Here is a 20,102-nt window from a genome sequence, read left to right on the forward strand (position 1 = left end):
TTTTGATCACATCATTTTGGAATTTGTTATTTTAAAAGTTGGTTGCTATGACACTGTACAGCTGTTAAATGGAATGATAGTCTTGTCAATAGGAAAGTAGGCAGTTTTATAAAGCTCATATGATGAAAAAAAATGAAAGATGTATCTTACTATGTACTATAAAATCCAACAGCAGAAACACCTTTAATGAGCTCTATTCTCTGCGTCAATGTGTGGTGAAGCAAGGAGGGATGTCCTCCCACACTCTTTCAAGTCCCTGTTCTTCCCATTCCCTTGGGTCTACTGCACTCTGAACCTCAAAAGGGTCTCACATCACAGCACCCCTCCTTCTGGAAAATGAGGGCTAAATACTATTTCCTCTGGATCCTGTCAGTAATGACTCACACTATATAGGGAGACTCAGAGTGTCAGTGTCTCTCTTTAGAGCCTCAAAAGTATAATGTACAGATTCCACAGTATTTCTAGCTTCTGGCTGCCAGAGCACAAGGAACCAGGGACAGATGATAAATTGATCTCCTGTAGACTGATGCATTGCCTCTGTACCATTGCATTGGCTTGGGGAAGGATTTGTTTTTATAGGTAACTTTTTTATAAATTACTCAGATACTTTACAAGATACTGTGGACTCTCAAAAGCATAATATTGAAAGCATGATACAGATATGGTGCTCATAGTGAAATAGAAAAATAAATGAAGTTGCATTAAGTACAAACTATTTCTATACAAAAAAAAAAAAAACAAAACAAAGCTCAATCCTAACCTCTACTACACAACAGGTCTTGAAAAAGCTGCCAGTGTACATATACGGCAGCAGAACAATTAACTTAAGATATAAAAATGGCACAGCTTGAAAAATTCACTCTCAATTTGCAAATGAGAAGAAAAACATTTTCAAAATAGGAAAAGTAATTGTTAAACAAGAATCAACAGTGGCAAATTCAAGGACAGGTAGTTTATGAAACTGCTTTTAACTCAATTTTTGAAATAGACTAGATTTCAAATTCATGGTATTCCTTTAAAGTCTGTCAGGTTTGTCTCCAGAAGCAGTTCCTCTAGAGCAAGTAGTGTAGATAGTCTGCTTCCCCTGAAGCAAACTAAATCGTTCAGAAGTTGGGTAGAGAAAAATAAATATTACGATATTGGGTTCCCCATCCTCTACAGAAAACAGTAGAATTGTCAATGAAACCTCCTTCCAGATTTCCTAGCTTTTTATGTTTGTCCTCTTTGTGAAAGTCTTGAAATTTATTCATGTAATGTAAAGTATAATATAACTGTAAAGGAATCTGCATTATCATGCCAGTGGAATTTTGGAAAGGATGACCTCAAATAATTAACAGGGCCCTAATGTTGTTCCAGAATACCAGGGGGAGACAGCAGAAGGTAGCTGGTGTGAAAGAAAAAGGTGGACAGAAGGAATGAGAATATTTAATAAACAAGAGTTGTCACAAATGGATTCTAAAAGTTACTGAAGTAACTGATTAAATTAAAAAAACCCTAAATAAGAAAAAAACCACCACCTTGGAAACTAAATTTTAGCCTTTTTAAACGCAGAAGCAAAAGAGAGGAGAAAAATATCACAAGTAACAAAACAGAGCCCTGGGCTGTAAGTACAATTCTCACTCTAAGGGTATGTCTACAACTCAGGCGCACAAGGCTCAGGCTGTCTCACTGTTGTGTAGACTTCCAGACTTGGGCTCCATCCTGAGCCTGGAACTCTACACAGCAATGAGACAGCCCCACAGCCCAGGCCCCGCAAGCCCAAGTCAGCACAAGCTAGCCGTCAGTGTCTAGTAGTTGTGTAGACCTATCCTATCAAGTATCTAAACTTTGTGCTGTGACATTTATTATTATTTGTAGTTTATGTAAGGTATATTTGGTAAGTAATTCCCTTCCTGGTTTAGAAAGAAAATTGCTTTAAAACTACTTCACGTTATTATATAAATACCCACAATTTTCTTCTTTATTCAGAAATGTGGTATTTTTTTTTTTAAAACTTATTCATCAGTTGTCTTTTGCTGCCAGGAACAAACACACAGACATGTCACTAGCCCAGTAGTATATTCAATTTCTCATTTTTAATACTTGTACTGTATATTCAAGTTACAGTTCAGTTGTGCTATAAGTGAAGAAGAAGAGTATATGTGAACCTAAATAGTTACCACTTTTTAAAAGATCTGATGGTACTATGTGTGTCAAGTACAATGAGTGTGCAGCAGGTTAATGGCATCACAAGTCAGTCCAGACCGATCCTTTCTTTGTAAGGTATTCCCATTTGTTCTCTTAGTTTAAGCTCATCTCATTTTTGTAACAGTAACTGGTTGTCATTTGTGCCATCTCTTGTTAGGGCTGACTGCCATTCATAGTCTGTTCATTATGCATTCAATTCTTCTTCATATGCACTGAATCAAAGTTAAGAAATCCCAAAGCTTTCCATTTTACCAAAATGAGTTGTATGTGAAATTCTGCTGAAATGTTAAGACTTGCAGGAAATGTACTCTGTAACAAATCAGCATAACACAAGTGCTCCCATGGAAATCCAGATGGAAATATTAGAAATGATTGATGTCAAGAAGACCACATTTCCTGTTGGAATTATTTACATCAGGATATACTAGCCAGCCTCTTCTCCTACTGAGCACACTTCATTTACCAAGACTGTTTTGCATGGTGGGCTAATGCACTATGCCTACAAGTATTGAAAACCTGGGTTCACTGCAGATGCTTCAATGAGAATGATAGCAACAACAATAAATGTGAAAGTGGATTTAATTATCTCTGCCAAATCCCTAGTTATAGTATGTCCACATCACAAAACTGATACCCAATTGTACTTTGCTTAGGAGAGACAAAGGATTCAGCTAGAAAGAGTATTGCATCTTATGACTAGATGTGCATTGATAATATTTTTGTGGAGAAGCTTACACAATGAATGACGGAACTACAAACACAATATTCACTATAACTAAAAGTTAATACTATCTATAGCATGGTTTTGTTACCATGAGTTCCCATTCCTTTCATGGACACCAAATTATAAATACTGTAGAAATAAAAAGTTAATCTTAGAAAATGAAAAAAGGATAAGACTATATGCAAAGTCAATATTTTTACATTTTAATTGGTTAGGATAGCTTGTTTGAGACCACTAACTATCACATCCTTACCGTGGCAGGACAGTACAGCAAGTGTACACACACAGAAAAAAAACCTCAAGAGGTGACACTATCAACCAAGAGATGTCAGTGCATTGCGAGCATGCTATCAATTTAACTCAATCACACTGAATATATTACAGAATTAAAATTACCATACACATTGATTCTGAAATAGGTCACCACCATCAAAAGGCCCATATGAAAGTTGCTCTAGAAATCAATTTTGAATTGAATTTTGTTTAACAGAAATCCCATACTTTTTAATAAGGACCTAAATAATCCAATTAGAGTGAAGGATGCCCTTGCAACTGAGGAGCTCATCGTCACAAATTTCAACAGAACTGAAATCATTCATTTTATTAAAACTTTATAACCTTTATTGTTGTGTAGTTAACCTCCCAGATGTGAACTGAATGATAACTGATGCAGTTCTGTCTTCTCGAGTCTGCTGACAGACAGTTTTTCCAGCACAGAGTTGCTCAAAAACTCTCTGGTAAGAAGTAAAATTGATAAGAATGGTGTCAATTTCATATTGCTACAAGCGCGGAGCAGCAGTGACAGGACATGGTACTATTCATGTGGAAAGTGAACTAAAAAACGATCCGGGGAGGGAGAGAATAGTAGCACATATTTGTTTCTCTCATTCTTCCTTGCTGCAGCCAGGCGCTGAGGGTAATGTAGCGTAACAGACACCCAAACATCGTTGCCCAAATCTCCACAAGACAATATCCAACGTTGAACTGTAAATTAAAGTTAAAGCAAGAGATTAGAGGAAAAATACAATGGTAATCAGATGAATATGGACTGGAGCGCCTTATGTGTGTATGCAGAAGTTATGTCACTTCTTCCAGTTCTTTCTACCTAACAAAGAAAGTTTTTTCCCCCCATAAGAGCTCTCCTTAACAGTTCATTCTACCAAAATACATAAGAAGAAACCAAATCTCTAGATTCTTAGAATCGCTCTTTTAGCTACGAATATGGTGGCAGAAACCCATGCAGGATACTTGATTAGCAGTTTTGGTTTATCCAACACTCCTAAAACACATGAAGGCTTTACATGTCTACACTATCTAAAGACAAATATATCAATAGTTATGTGATTAGTGGTAGATATACCAAATATGAGAAATCTCTTCACATTTCTGATAGTACTGCTAGCAATTACTATACCAGAATAGTCTGCTTTGGTGTTGGTGGTTAGTGCTTTCAACTACTTCAGTAGGGTTTCATGTAAGCACAGGGATCGACTTGTAAGAATGTCATTACAGGATTGATGCCCTTATAGTTAACATCATGGACGTTTAAATTATTATTATGTTTAGATCACTTCCATGATGCAGACACATATTCTATAACAGTTTCATTATAGCATGTTGCAAAAATTTAAAAGAAGAATAATTTTAAAAAAAGAATAATTTAAACTTGTTTTAACCTCCAACCCAGCAGCAGCAGAAGATTGAGTCTATGCTTCTGAGGTCCCTTACATCCTCAGCAACTCAGTGAAACTTAAATCATCCTCATCAGTTTTGCAGCTGATCAGACATCTACAGGCAGAAGCTATAAAGTGACCAGATACATTACTTGTCAGTTTCACTATCCTGTTGCTGGCTACTTTCAGAGAAAGTTTCATTAGCCACTGGCAAGTAAGTGGGCATCTGTGTTTTTCAAGCCCTGAAAATGATAAATTTAAAATGTAACAAAGAAGAAAGCTACTGATGGTCAGTCAAAACAGTTTTAATTGGAAGAGGGAGAAAAAGTTTTACCCCAATGATCTTGTGCAGACAAAACAGAAACTGGCCATCATGACTCCAGCATCCCAGTGGTAGAACAAATCTCCACATCTATTCAAGGCAAATTAGCCAGACATCCAAATAAGAAAACACACGCACTCCCTACGTCTACAGATGCCAATCATCTGCTACCAGACTAAACCATTTTCAGTAGGTTGTTCTGCTACCTGAAGTATCTTCTTAAGATGCCATTAAGAAGAAATGGGATTATTTTTGATATTACCCAATATTGAAAATTGGAAAGATTAGTAGTTGGTCATCTTTCCCCTTAAAATTTATCACATATGCAAATGTTATATCCTAACTAGTAAACATTGTTATTCTTGAATAATTTGTTCTACATTTCTAGTTCAGCAACTAGGTAGATTAAAGGAATATGGTCCACCTGATCTATGGCTTGCCACCTTCTTCCATGCTACCATTACGCCTCAAACACTAACAATCACCTTCTCCTTGTTTAATTCTCTCCTTAAACTCACTGCTTTTGTAAAACCTATCAGCTCTAATCCACCTCTGAATCTCAGTTCATTCTTTTATATATTAAACATATTTATAAAGTTTAACAAATGAAAGTGTCCGGTGCAACCAGTCTTTAGCTCCTGCTCTTTGCAGGAAATTACTGCCACACTACCAGGACTTTATTCCCCTAATTTACCATTTTCCTTCACACACCTTCCATATATGTTGTCCTGGGGTAGGATTCAAGAAATAAGCTTTAATTTGTAAGCCCTTCTCCTGACAATGCATGAGCCACAAAGTGGACCTGATAAAAAACAAAAATGAAACTAACCAGTCTATTTCTGCAGTCCAAATAGACTGTAGTGCAAATAAATAAATAAATAAATAAAAAGCATTAATGGATTGTCAGTCTTCCAAATGAAAAAAAAATGGAATACCTGGTATACATGTCTAACACAATCACTTGTCCCTTCCCCTAGAAACAGACTCTCAGTACTGCCAACCTGAAGCATTCAAAAATCATGAGTCATGCCCTCAAAAATCTAGTTTGTATTTATTTTTTAAAAAAATAATAAATATCAGAGAAGGAGGGACTGTAATTACCTTTAGGTTTTGAGTCTTTAGGGTTCACATTTCCAACCTTTTCTCTGTCAGACATGAGGGCTAAAAACTTTATTTTTAAATGAAAGCTGAGATTCTCATGACTCTTGGAGCTTGGGGGTTTAAGTATCACAAGAGATGACATTACTATCTTTGTTCTACAGTGTCCTGCTTGCCCCTGAGGTATGGATGAGGAGGAGTAGGAAAACAGATGTCTGCACAGACTTGGTCGCTAGAAGCCTTCACACCAATTGAACCACTGCCCAGAGCTAGAGCAAGTAACTCCATGTTAATCTGACCTTGTAGCAGTGGACTCATCTGTTAGGTGAGACGTATCTCACTGAGAGGGCTTATGATTGATGGAGTACAGAGCAACACCACCAAAGGCGGCACAGGCAGGTTCTGGTAGCCTGATGTCAATTTCAGCACCTCAGCTTGTTGGCCAGCCTCCCAGCGTTCACTCAAACCTGTCTCCGTCTCCTCCTCCTGAACTAGTACAATACTGTCAGCCTTTGCAAAAAAAATAGGGACACCAGATAAAGGCAATGAAAACATAGCCATACAGTTTTCAGGGATTCATAGTCATCCTAATTAATTGTGAAATTAAATGTTTAACACACTTTCAGTTTTAATGAGGTGGTAACAAAGTTAAGGAAATTTACATTCAGAAACAGTTCTACTCTGAAAAAGTGACTTGATAAACAATCACTAGGGTTTCACGTGTGTTGTAGTAATGGTTTCCCTATCAATTTTGTTTTGTTTGTAAGTACAGAAACGTTTTTCATAATTGCCATCTCTGCAAACTTGGCCTGGGATCCTAAAGCAAACCAAGTTCTCACCTGCTCATCATTCGTATCAGTAATCAAGAGTCTGCAAGTTAAATACAACTGTACAACTCCAGTGTCCTCCAACTGTGCAACATTGTTAAAGTGACATTACATAGTTTCATTCGTCCTGAATTAGTGCAGTGAGTATTCGTAACTCAGCCCTGGTCTACACTACGGGGGTTGGGTCGAATTTAGCCATGTTAGGTAGATTTTAAAATGAATGCGTCTACACACCCAACCTCGTTCTATCGGCCTAAAGGGCTCTTAAAATCAACTTCTGTACTTCTCCCCTGCGAGGGGAGTAGCGCTAAAAATCGACCTTGCTGGGTCAAATTTGGGGTAGCGCAGATGCAATTTCCTGGTATTGGCCTCCAGGAGCTATCCCAGAGTGCTCCAATGTGACCGCTCTGGACAGCACTTTGAACTCCGATGCACTAGGCAGGTACAGAGGAAAAGCCCCGGGAAATTTTGAATTTCATTTCCTGTTTGGTCAGCATGGCGAGCTCAGCAGCACAGGTGACCATGCAGTCCCCCCAGAATCGCAAACGAGCTCCAGCATGGACCGAAAGGGAGACACTGGATCAGACTGCTGTATGGGGAGAAGAATCTGTGCAGGCCGAACTCCGATGAAAAAGAAGAAATGCTAATATATATGCCAAAATCGCACAGGGCATGGTGGACAGAGGCTACAACAGGGACACACAGCAGTGCCACGTGAAAGTGAAGGAGCTCAGGCAAGTCTACCAAAAGACAAAGGAGGCAAACAAACAGTCACGCCGGGTCAGAGCTGCAGACATGTCGCTTCTATGATCAGCTGCATGGCATTCTAGTGGGGGACCGTACCACTACCCCACCACTGTCTGTTGACACCTGCAAGGGGGGAGTCTCATGCAACAGGGAGGAGGATTTTGTGGATGAGGAAGGAGGAGGAGGAAAAGAACGCGCAGCAGGCAAGCAGTGAATCTATTCTCCCCGGCAGCCAGGACCTTTTCATCACCCTGGAGCCAATACCCTCCCAAGGCGGGATCCCTGACCCTGAAGCTGGAGAAGGCACCTCTGGTGCACATTTGTAACTACAGTACAGGGTTTAAAAGCAATAGTGTTTAATGTTTGATTTGCCCTGAAGAATTGGGATGCATTCGCGGCCAGTACAGCTACTGGAAAAGTCTGTTAACGTGTCTGGGGATGGAGCGGGAATCCTCCAGGGACATCTTCATGAAGCTCTCCTGGAGGTACTCTGAAAGCCTTTGCAGAAGGTTTCTGGGGAGTGCTGCCTTATTTTGTCCTCCACGGTAGGACATTTTACCACGCCAAGCCAGTAGCAAGTAGTTGGAATCATTTCAGCACAAAGCATGGCAGCGAATGGTCCTGGGTTTTGGTCACATTCAAGCAACATTCAGTCTATATCTTTCTGTGTTAGCCTCAGGAGAGTGATATAATTCATGGTTACCTGGTTGAAATAGGGGAATTTTTGTAAGGGAACAGTAAAAAGGCCCCATTCATGCTGGGCTGTTTGCGCCTAGCTAAAAGGGATCACCCTGGAGAATAGCCACGCGGTGGGGGGAGAAGGGGTGCTGCACATCCACCCGAAAACCAAAGCCCCTCCTTTTAAATATAAAACCCAACCGGCATTGCTTGCTATGGGAAAGGCGGGCATTGAAGTTTGAAACCATTCCCACATGTTATGAAGGCATAAGAAGCCAACCCCATGCACCCTTTGGCTTACCATGGCTGCCTGGAAACCGAATTCTGTTGCCCAGCTGTGAGTGATGTGTCACCATAACAGCAGGCGCTCAATATAAAAGGCAAAATGAGTACCTAAAGCTCATATACTGTAGGCTGTGAATTGCTTGATTCACTGTGAGTCTCCCTTTTGTCTCAGAAACGTATCATCTTAAATTTTACTCTCCCTTTTTATCCCCCCAAGGTGCAACTGTTTCTATGCTCCCCCTATCATCTTAGTCCCTGGGGTTATCGCAGATTAGAAGGCGAAAAAAACCACACTTGTAATGACGACATGTTTTCTGAGCTCATGCAGTCCTCCCACACTGATAGGGCACAGCTTAATGCATGGAGGCATTCAGTGGCAGAGGCCAGGAATGCATTAAGTGACCGCGATGAGCGGAGGTAGGAGGAGATACTGAGGCTAATGGGGGGAGCAAATGGACATGATGAGGCATCTGGTGGAGCTGCAGGAAAGCCAACAAGAGCACAGACCCCCACTGCATCCATTGTGTAACCACCTGCCCTCCTCCCTAAGTTCCATATGCTCCTCACCCAGAAGCCCAAGAATGGTGGGGGGGGAAGAAAGACTCCGGGCACCCAGACACTCCACTTCAGCGGATGGTCCAAGCAACAGAAGGCTGTCATTCAAACAGTTTTGATTTGTAGTGTGGCTACAATAAGCAGTATGGCCTTGTCCTTCCCTCCTCCCGCACCCCACCCCACACAGGCTACCTTGTCAGTTCTCACTTTTTTTTTTTTTTTAAATTAACGAAGAAAGAATGCATAGTTTCAAAACAATAGATACTTCATTTTCTTTGCCAGCTATGATTAAAGGGAGGAGGGTGGTTGGCTTACAGGGAATTAAAATCAACAAAGGGGGCGGGTTTGCAGCTAGGAGAAACACACACAACTGTCACTCCGTAGCCTGGCCAGTCACGAAACTGGTTTTTAAAGCCTCTCTGATGAGCAGCATGCCTAGCTGTGCTCTTCTAATCGCCCTGGTGTCTGGCTGCTCAAAATTGGCCACCAGGCAATTTGCCTCAACCTCCCACCCCGCCATAAACATCTCCCCCTTACTCTCACAGAGATTGTGAAGCACACAGCAAGCAGCAATAACAATGGGAATGTTGGTTGTGCTGAAGTCTAACCTAGTCAGCAAACAGAACCAGCGAGCTTTTAAACGTCCAAAGGCACATTGTACCACCATTCTGCACTTGCTCAGCCTATAGCTGAACTGCTCCTTACTACTGTCCAGACTTCCTGTGTACGGCTTCATGAGCCATGGCATTAAAGGGTAGGCTGGGTCCCCAAGGATAACTTGGCATTTCAACATCCCCAACAGTAATTTTCTGGTCTGGGAAGTAAGTCCCTTCTTGCAGCTGCTTAAACAGCCTAGAGCTCCTAAAGATGCGAGCATCATGTAACTTTCCCGGCCATCCCACGTTGATGCTGATGTTGGTGAAACGTCCCTTGTGATCCACCAGTGCTTGCAACACCACTGAAAAGTAACCCTTTCAGTTTATGTGCTGGCTGCCAAGGTGGTCCGGTCCCAAGAGAGGGATATGCGTTCCATCTATCGTCCCACCACAGTTAGGGAACCCTATTGCAGCAAAGCCATCCACTATGACCTGCACATTTCCCAAAGTCACTACCCTTGATAGCAGAAGCTCAGTGATTGTGTTGGCTACTTGGATCACAGCAGCCCCCACTCCAAACTGATTCCCAACTGACCGGTAGCTGTGTGGTGTTGCAAGCTTCCAGAGGGCTATTGCCACTCGCTTCTCAACTGTGAGGGCTGCTCTCTTCTTGGTATTCTTGTGCTTCAGGGCAGGGGAAAGCAAGTCACAACGTTCCATGAAAGTGCCCTTATGCATGTGAAAGTTTTGCAGCCACTGGGAATCATCCCAGACCTGCAACACTATGTGGTCCCAACAGTCTGTGCTTGTTTGCCGGGACTGGAATCGGCCTTCCACTGTATCAACCAGCTCCACTGCCACCATGATCTCCCAATTGCCACAGTCCGTGCTTTCAGGAAGTCTGTGTCCATGTCCTCCTCACAATCGTCCTCGTGCTGGCATCTCTTAGCCAGGTTCTGCACATACTGCAGGATAATGCACGAGGTGTTTACAATGCTCACAACAGCAGCAGTGAACTGACCTGGCAACCCAGAAAAAAGGCACGAAACGATTGTCTGCCGTCACTTTCATGGAGGGAGGGGAGACTGACGACATGTACCCAAAACCACGCACAACGTTTTTGCCCCAGGCATTGGGAGCTTAACCCAGACTTCCAATGGGCAGCGGAGACTGCAGGAACTGTGGGATAGCTACCCACAGTGCACCGCTCTATGAGTCAATGCTAGCCACGGTATTGAGGACGCACTCTGCCGACTTAATGCGCTTAGTGGGGACATACACAATTGACTGTATAAAATCAATTTCTAAAGATAGACTTCTATAAAAATCGACCTAATTTCGTAGTGTAGACATACCCTTCATTTACATAGGCATCTTTGGTAAAAAGCACAAATGCAGTAAATCCAAGATACCAAAGTAACTCTTTTTACCTCACTATTTTTAATAAGTAACAGATTACGATGGCTTGTGGGTAACTGACACTAACTAAGCTAATAACTAAATTAAATAAATTAATAAATAAATTAAATAACTAAATTATTTACACAAGTGTGATAAAGTGGACTAGGCCCTGAGACCACCTTCTGGAGGCCTTGTGGTCCTGCCAGACCCTGCCCCAGAAAAGGGAAGTGGAGAGAGTCCTCCAAGCAGCCTAGAGCAGTGGCATGGGACACAGGTGCCAGAAGCAGCCAATCCAGGCTCAGCAGACCCATATAAAAGGAGTTGCAGTGCAGAGCAGAGATCAGTTCCTTGATGACAGAGCATGGATAGTGTGCCTGGCTGGCTGAGGGAGCTACAGGACCTCGGACAGAGAAGTTCTGGCAAACACAAAGGAGCTCCAGATTGGCTGCTGGGACTCAGCCAGGACAAGGCCCAGAGATAAGGGCGAGGAATTAGCTGTGTCCATGGAGAAGTGGCCCAGAGAATTGTAGCAGCAATGCAGTTTAACTAAAGGGATGCAGTGGATGGCTGCTATCTAGGCAGTCCCTGGGCTGGGACCTGGAGTAGAGGGTGTGCCTGAGTCTCTTTCCCCCTCCCCCTGCAGCCACTGGGAAAGTGACCTGGACTTTGATGCACCGCAGAAGAGGAACTGAATTCTTTTAGTAGCCCAGCAGAAGAGTTGGAGCCAGAAAGGCCCAGAGAGGCAAAGAGTGTCTAGGGAGGGAACCCTGGTGGATGTGATGGCCGGGACTGCTTGAAGAGCAGGGACAATTTGAGAGTGCCCAGAAGGGGCTGAGAGACAGTTTGAACCAGGATACTGTAATATGCCCTGTTGGACTGATTGAGGATCTAGCCCAGGAACATGGCTGCAGATAAAACAGATGTTAGAGAGCACTGAGACAGGCCCCCTGTTGGACTTATATCGCAGAAGGGGTTTGATTTTTATTTCACATAGAGACTCTGTGGGACTCAGCCAGAGGGTGAGTCACTGAAGACTCATCAGAGAGAGTGCGAGCGAGCGCGTGTGCGTGTAGGCACACACAGACAGGGGATGCTCATGAGAGGTGAGTGCGAGCCCATTACAAGAAGTTGCGGACAGAGGAATTGGAAACAGTTTCCAACACTATGAAGCAATATTTGGACACAGCCGTTTAACTGATAAGCAAGTTTTGGGATGAAAAAATTTAAATTAGAATGCAAATATTGAGGTGATTGAGTATTTGTTGATTTTGAATCATTTTAAAAATTTACCAGAAACTGTGCAATCTTAAAGCTACTGTACCTCTCACTTTAAGTGTTTGGATACAAATGAAAATGAAAATATAGTCCAAAACCTGCACAGAGTAAAGACTCCACTTTAAAGAACCCTGATATTCCAAGCCTTTTCTTTCTGTAGTAATCCATGAACACTTTGTCTAGGTCTACTTATGTCTATCATGATAGGCAATTTCATATGGAACGAAAACACAGCTCTTTCCCTACTACCCGTCCAAGGATAAAATGGCTACAAAGTAAACTGTATCCCATAATTTATGCACGAGCAGTTCTATTTCCTTTAGTGATAGTATAAGTCAGGGATCGGCAACCTTTGGCACGCAGCCCACCAGGGTAAGCCCCCTGGCGGGCCAGGCTTGTTTGTTTACCTGCCGTGTCCACAGGTTTGGCCGATCACGGCTCCCACTGGCCACGCTTCGCCGCTCCAGGCCAAGGGGGCAGCCACGAAGCGCGGCCAGCGGCAGCCTAGATCGGCCGAACCTACGGACAAGGCAGGTAAACAAACCGGCCTGGACCACCAAAAGGCTTACCCTGGCGAGCCGCATGCCAAAGGTTGCCGATCCCTGCACTAGTGCAAAATAATCCTCGAAAACAAGTTACAGTAGTAATTTGTACATAAACTATTTAAATGTATTGCAAATACTGTATTAACCCTTTTGATAACATATATAACCCAAGGCCATAGGAAGTGCTTCTGTGTCAATGTAGCAAAATAAGAATAAAATTGTTAAAAACATACACACAGAACTCAAGCTTTTTGTATGACCGAATGTTGTACTTTTATTCCCACTACAAATTGGTCAGTTTAGTACCAAGCTTCAAAGAGGTTCTGAAGTAACAAACCGTGGGCCTGATTGTACATGTCCTCCATGCACAGCCTCCTATGGAAGAAGTTGGTTTATGCTCCATGAGCTTGCAAGATAAAGCACCTGAGTCGTTCATGTGTACCATTTTAATAGGAGTATTATAGCTCCAAAAAAAAAAAAAAATTGTGTTAATCTGAAAAGTTGTTTACATTAATAAACCAATAAAAATAAGAACTATACATTAAAAGCAGCACTATTTAAGTCCATCTGCATAAGCCAACTCTGATCATGCGTATCTCTACGACATGACTACACTCAGTTGTCCCCTACCCTGGTTACAACACAGTTTACCCCCCTCTACCCAAAATGTATGGGAGCACTGTTACTCTATTATAGTAGTCAGAACCTAAAACTTCAGATTTAACCCAGTTACAGGGACACTACTAGGCTTCCTTTCCACAAACTTCCAACCGTATTGAATCTGGGTCCTCCACCTCTGTTATAGTTGTAGTGTAGATGGGACGTTATATTTAGTCTACAAAGCTTTAAAAATACAACCAAATACAGAAACATCTTTTAGTTAAATTAAAAAACTGTCACAAGGTTGTGTATAAATCATGCTATTAATTAAGAGCTATGAACAGATCAACCAAAAATTCTTCCGACCATATTTTTTTCAAAAGCCAAAAACGGCAAGTACTTTTCATTTTTTATTTTATTAGAAAGTTAATTATATGCTAGTACTGCAATCTTCAATACATATACCCTTTACTGAAAGCCTACTAGCATCAAATATGACAAAAGTCCACAAAATGTAAATGATTTCTTTTACATTGCATTGATCAAATCGTTAAAATATAGAGATCCATAAAAACAATCAGAATTGCGCACACAACACTATCCTGGCATACTTAATCTAACAATTGGAGAAAACTCAACCCAAGCATTCCATATATCTTATATTTTTATAGTAACTCATTGAGAGTTTGAAACGTAAGTGTTATAAAGTTGCTCATGAAAACTAGGCAACTGGGATTTTCTTTTAAAAAAAGAAATTAAGCATTTTAAACATGTTCACAAAGTCCATTTATACAAAATTTGGGTCCTGTTAACCTTGAATATACTTTCACCAATAACATGTCTTCCACTCTAGTGAGAGGAGTATGTAAAATACCATCTTTTGAAGGTTTCAGAGTAACAGCCGTGTTAGTCTCTAAGGTGCCACAAGTACTCCTTTTCTTTTTGCGAATACAGACTAACCAATTTATTTGAGCATAAGCTTTCGTGAGCTACAGGTCACTTCATCGGATGCATACTGTGGAAAGTGTAGAAGATCTTTTATACACACAAAGCATGAAAAAATACCTCCCCCCACCCCACTCTCCTGCTGGCAATAGCTTATCTAAATGTGTATGATAATCAAGTTGGGCCATTTCCAGCACAAATCTACTGGTTTGTGTGTCAGGGGGGGCGTGTGAGAAAACCTGGATTTGTGCTGGAAATGGCCCAACTTGATTATCATACACATTTAGATAAGCTATTGCCAGCAGGAGAGTGGGGGGGGGGGGAGGTATTTTTTCATGCTTTGTGTGTATAAAAGATCTTCTACACTTTCCACAGTATGCATCCGATGAAGTGAGCTGTAGCTCACGAAAGCTTATGCTCAAATAAATTGGTTAGTCTCTAAGGTGCCACAAGTACTCCTTTTCTTTTTGCATCTTTTGAAGGAGACAGACTTTTTTTTTTTAAAATCACAAGAACATACCAACACAATATAACTTTAAAAGTTCTGTAATCTGGACACAGATTCTTGTGTCTTAAAATTGACAAAGAAAATACTGTCCAGAACAAACCTTGCTTTTGCTTATTTGTGAGCATGTGCATCTTCATCAGTATTTTACCTTTATAATAACTGAGTGAGGTAGTCCTGTCCCTTGATTTCAAATGTCCCACCAGCCTGGACAAACTTAACAGTAACCATCTTAATTTTCTCACACTAGAAATGTTCTGAAAAAAAGTCTTGTTAACAAAATATATGTTTAACATATGCAACATTTTGAGCTCTTTACTGAACTAGTTTTTCCTGTTTTCCTTCATTTGGATGGTTTCTTCCAAATGTAATCCTCGACATTTGGAAAGTACAATGGTTAATGAAGAAAGGTTAGCTTTGTACAGTAAGCCAGTTCTTTGCATACTGTAAATGTGATAAATCACTCACTCTCTGATGTGCTGGAAGGGGACAAATCTTTGAATAAAAATGGATACAAGGAAATTCAAATTCCAGTTCTGTTGACTATATGCCAAAGCAGAAAAGTGTAGCACAATTTAAGGCAAGATTTCCAAGAGAATGTGTCAGTTGTGTTAAAACCCTTTAATATGGGAAAGTGCTACAGTTAAGGCTGATATGTTGGTGATTATGTTATGTATAAAGCCAATCTCCCTCTTAGCTGAGCTTCATAATCCTGAACTCCTGACAAATAAACCAACCTCAATAAGACTCATTATTTCTATTACACCTAGCACCTGGTGACACAGCCAAGGTCAGGTCCCCACTGTGGTAGGCTCTGTGCAAACATCAAATAAGAGATTATCCATTATTAAAAAGAAGACTGAGCAGGGAACCTGTAGGCTAGTCTCTCTCCTTGGAAGATTTTGAGAAAAGGAATATGTTACAGTGTGACATGTACAATTTCCCTAAGGACTTAAAAATCTCACTTTGTACCAGACCAAGAGCCCTGATTGAACAGCAATTATTCACAGTCCAGACATTATCAAAGGCAGGTATCCCTTCATGGAAGGGATAACAGGAGTCTCAGTGGAGGAAAACAAGTTATCACAAAATATGAGTAAAGGGACCCATGGCAGAAGGGGCATGGGCCCCGGTGTTTACCTGGCTGTGTTAAGCAGGGGGTGCTTGGTCCCAACCAGCTTGCGGACCTGCATGGCGATGTTGCTCAGCTCGTCGCTTAGCAGACAGCGGAGGCTCATGAACGAGGTCGGATACCCCACGATCTTCTCGGCCTCGGACACCACTTTACTCCAGTGAGACGCAGCAGAGGGAGAACCCGAGAACAGGCCCCTTCGCCACTGCACACCGCCGCCTCCTCCTCCCCGAGCAGACCAGAGCCCGAGGGGCGGCGGCCGCAGCAGCAGCAGCCGGGAGCAGCAGCCCCCTAAACGCAACAGCGGCAGGGGACACATTCTCCCAGCCCCTTAATAGTCCGTCCCCCCCGCTCCTCGCCTCGCCCCCAGCAGCTTTCGCCCGCCGCGCCCAGCCTGGCTGCGCTAAGGCTACCCAGGCCCCCCGGTCTCCTGCCGCAGCCCCTCAGTGCCCCCGTGCCCGACTGTACCCTAACTACTGTCGCCGCCGCCAACAGGCTCCTCTTCAGGGGCGGCCGGATACGAAGCCACCCCCTGTGTCCAGCCCTTCTCCCCGCGCAGTGCCTGGCCCCCGGACCCTCAACTCCTGCGAGCCGGGTCCCCTGCTCCCCGCCTGGGCAGCGACCAACCCCACTTCCCACAGGGACGATGCTGATGCTACCGCCGCTCCCCGCGGCAAATGCGCGCTCTGCCTCCACCTCCGGCAGCCCGGGCTACTTGTGGCATGGGGGCAGCCATATTAGATGTCGCAAAACACGAGTCGTAAAGCAACGACGACCATGGAATTAGAACCCTCCCCGTTTCCTCACTTTCCGTCTTCAACTGGGGGCGGGGGGCACGGGCGGGATTCCAATCCGCCTGCCCTCTCTCCGCTGCTTCCCGAATGGGGGAGGGTGCAGGAGGAAACACCCAGGGCAGCCCCTCCCCTGGGAGAGCCCGTCACACTCCCAGTGACATCCCTTCCAGCCGCTGCCCAGAGAGCCCATCACACCTCTAGTGACACACCCACTCCAGTTCTTCCCAGAGAGCCGGGGACACACACAGTGACACCCCCTCCAGTTCCTCCCCAGAGAGCCCATCACTCCTCTAGTGACACCCGCTCCAGTCTGTCCCCAGAGAGTCAGTCTCACACACAGGGAAACCCCATCCAGTCCCTCCTGTCGTACATTGTGGCACAGTAAAAATGTTTTCCTCTTCCCGCTCTCCTGCACATTACAATCGCCTGTGCTAACTTAATGTTAAGGTTGCAAAGTCAAGCATCGCAATGTTAGGAAATGCCAGGGATAAGTTTGGCTAGGGAACTTTAATCCAGTCTCCTTGTGCATATGCATTGTGATACAGTCTTTAATTACATGATCATATATTATTTTCTCCACAGGACCCCTGCCCAAGTGCACATGATGGATGGTGCTCACTGAACAATATTCAGTATTTTGCTTTGTCTTTGTTGTTCAATGTGTGGCCTCCTGTGTTATTTACTACATGCTATTCCAACTCTGTACATGGGCTTTTCTGTGACACTCATTGCTGTAGCATCTGAGAGTTTTGAATACATAAATGCATTTTTTCACAATCCCTCTGTGAATTGAGGTGGTATTATTATTCTGAACTGAGGCACAGAGCCATAAATGTCAAAGTACCAACTAATTTTGGGTGCCCAGTTGAATGTGCCTTTGGAGGGCTTTTTTCAGATTATTTTATAGCACTTAGTTCAGAACACAGCTATTATTGACTTCATTTGCAGTTATGAGTGTTCAGCATTTCTGAAAGTTAGATCCAAACTTGAGCATGCAGAAAACCAGGAACACATAGTTAGTGGCCACCTGTGAGAAATTTGGTTTAAGTGACTTCCCCAATATCTCATAGGACCTCTGAAGCAGAGGTAGGGGTAGAATCCACTTCTCCAGGATAGTATTCAACTGCCACAATTACTCAATCCTTTCTCTTCCCGTAGTCCCCTTGCTCATTCATTTCACACCTCCCAAGCAGAGGAGGTAAAATGTGGGGAAAGTCCATGCTGCGCTCTTCTGCTGTCACTTACATTCCAGGGGCCAGCTGGAGGAGGGACACCATGACAGAACAGTTGGAGTGGGAGGCTTAGAAGCTGTAGAGACTCCTGACTCCTTGTCCTGGGGATCATTCCATCTACAGAGAGAGTCAGGAGAAGCAGGGTAAGCTCCAGGCCCTTGACAACCATCGACCCAAGGTGCCTTTGTTCAATCATGCATCCAGCTCCTTCAGGAGATGGATCATGGCTCCTGCTTCTTCTATGCCCTGGAACAAAAGAGGGGGGGACAAAAAGCATATCACCTGCCTTCTGGTAAAGGACGGCACCCCTCTCACAAATCCATTGGAGATGTGGGAAAGGGCTAGGCCTCTTTTATGCTAGCCTTTTCTCCCCAGATTTAAATGATGCCATCACCTGTGGTGTCCCAGGGGACAAATTCTCTATGGTCAGTGCGGGTGACCGGGACCAGTTAGAGGAACCTCTCACTCTGGCTGAGTTCTCAGAAGCCTTCTGTCTGATGCCCACCAACAAATCTACAGGCATCAACAAGCTGACCATGGAGCTCTACTGCGTATTCTGGGACGTCCTTGGCTCAGACCTCACCACCACTTGTGCCAAGTTCTTGGGCATCTGGGTGCTCACGCTTCTGTGCAGACAGACCCTGCTGCCTAAGAAGGGGGACCTCCATGACTTCAGGAATTGGTTCCCAGTTTTGCTCCTCAGCGTGAACTACAAGGTTGTCACAAAAACTATCTCAGTGCAGCTGGGGTCTGTGCTGGTAGATGTGATCCCCCTGACCAGACATATGCTGTCCCAGACCAGACCATCTTCCACAACCTCTATCTGGTCCAGGACCTATTCCATCTTATGTATAGGGATGGTCTGTTGTTCTCCCTCCTGTCCCTGGACATGGAGAAGGCATATGACATGATGGATCACAGGTGGTCACTGTGTGAGCATTTGACTTCAGAACCCACTTCAAGGGGTTTCTCCAGCTGCTATACACCTCTGAAGAGTGTCTGGTCATGGTCAACTAGGTGTTGACCAAACCCATCACCTTCCATCAATGGGTGTGCCAGGGCTGCCTGCTGTCCAGTCAGCTCTATACCATTTCTATTGATCCCTTCTTCCATTTCCCCGATAAGAGGATGACGGGGTTGGTGCTTTGGGAGCCAGACTTGTAAGTGGTCCTGTTGGCATGTGCCAACAATGTGCTTCTTATGGCCCAGGACCCGGGAGCCCTGGCGCAGGTGGAGGCTTGCCAAGACATCCATTCAGCAACCTCCTCTGCCTTGGTGAACTTGGTCAAGAGCTCTGGCCTGATGAACAGGGACATGTGTCAGGCAGGCTCCCTCCCAGCCCTGGTTTGTATCATCCAGTGTGGCATGGGTCCACTGCTCTGTCTGGGCATCTATCTTTCTGCCATCGATCTCTTCCCACTGGAGAACTGGAGCAATCTAGAGGCCAGGGTATCTGACCAGTTGCAGAGGTGGATGGGGCTACTCCAGTGTCTTTCCCTACCGGAGTGGGAACTGGTGCTCCACCATCTGGTCCTGTCCATATGCTCTGGCATCAGTTCAACACCCTTCCCCTACCCCCAGGAACCCTGGCCAGCCATGGAAAGAAAATCCTGGCATTTTTCTGGATGGAACTGCATTGGGTCTCTTTGGGTGTCCTGATCCTCCTCTTCGGGGAGGGCTGATAAGGCCTGGTCTGCACCCACATCCAGGTCCATGCCTTCTGCCTTCACGCCATGCAGAGACTCCTGTTCAGTGCAGGTAGTCCTGCAAGGGTGATGCTGGCTTACGCCTTCGTGCACCATCTCTAAGGGCTCTGATACGACTGGCAGCTGTTTTACCTCCACCTCAGAGGTCTCCCTTGAGACCTCTCTGAGCTGCTGGTCTTTTACCAGGACCTCCTCAGGACCTGGAAGCTAATTTCAGTGACCGGGTTTGTAGTGGCTGCTGAGGAGGAGGACCTTCTTGCAGAACCCCGGCTACG

At 43.9% G+C, this 20,102-nt stretch overlaps 1 protein-coding gene across 2 annotated transcripts in view; it reads right to left on the reverse strand.

The window, feature by feature from the left end:
• Positions 1-16,820, reverse strand: part of PDSS2 (decaprenyl diphosphate synthase subunit 2) — a 185,697-nt gene extending 168,877 nt beyond the window's left edge. For both annotated transcript variants that reach the window (XM_077812895.1, XM_077812894.1), the window contains exon 1: positions 16,104-16,820. In XM_077812895.1, the coding sequence (XP_077669021.1) occupies positions 16,104-16,414 (311 nt within the window). In that variant the 5' untranslated portion in view covers positions 16,415-16,820. The remainder of the gene's footprint in view (positions 1-16,103) is intronic.
• Between the last annotated feature and the right edge of the window lie 3,282 nt (positions 16,821-20,102).

The sequence above is a fragment of the Eretmochelys imbricata genome, chromosome 3 (assembly GCF_965152235.1).
Source record: "Eretmochelys imbricata isolate rEreImb1 chromosome 3, rEreImb1.hap1, whole genome shotgun sequence".
Lineage (NCBI taxonomy): Eukaryota > Metazoa > Chordata > Testudines > Cheloniidae > Eretmochelys > Eretmochelys imbricata.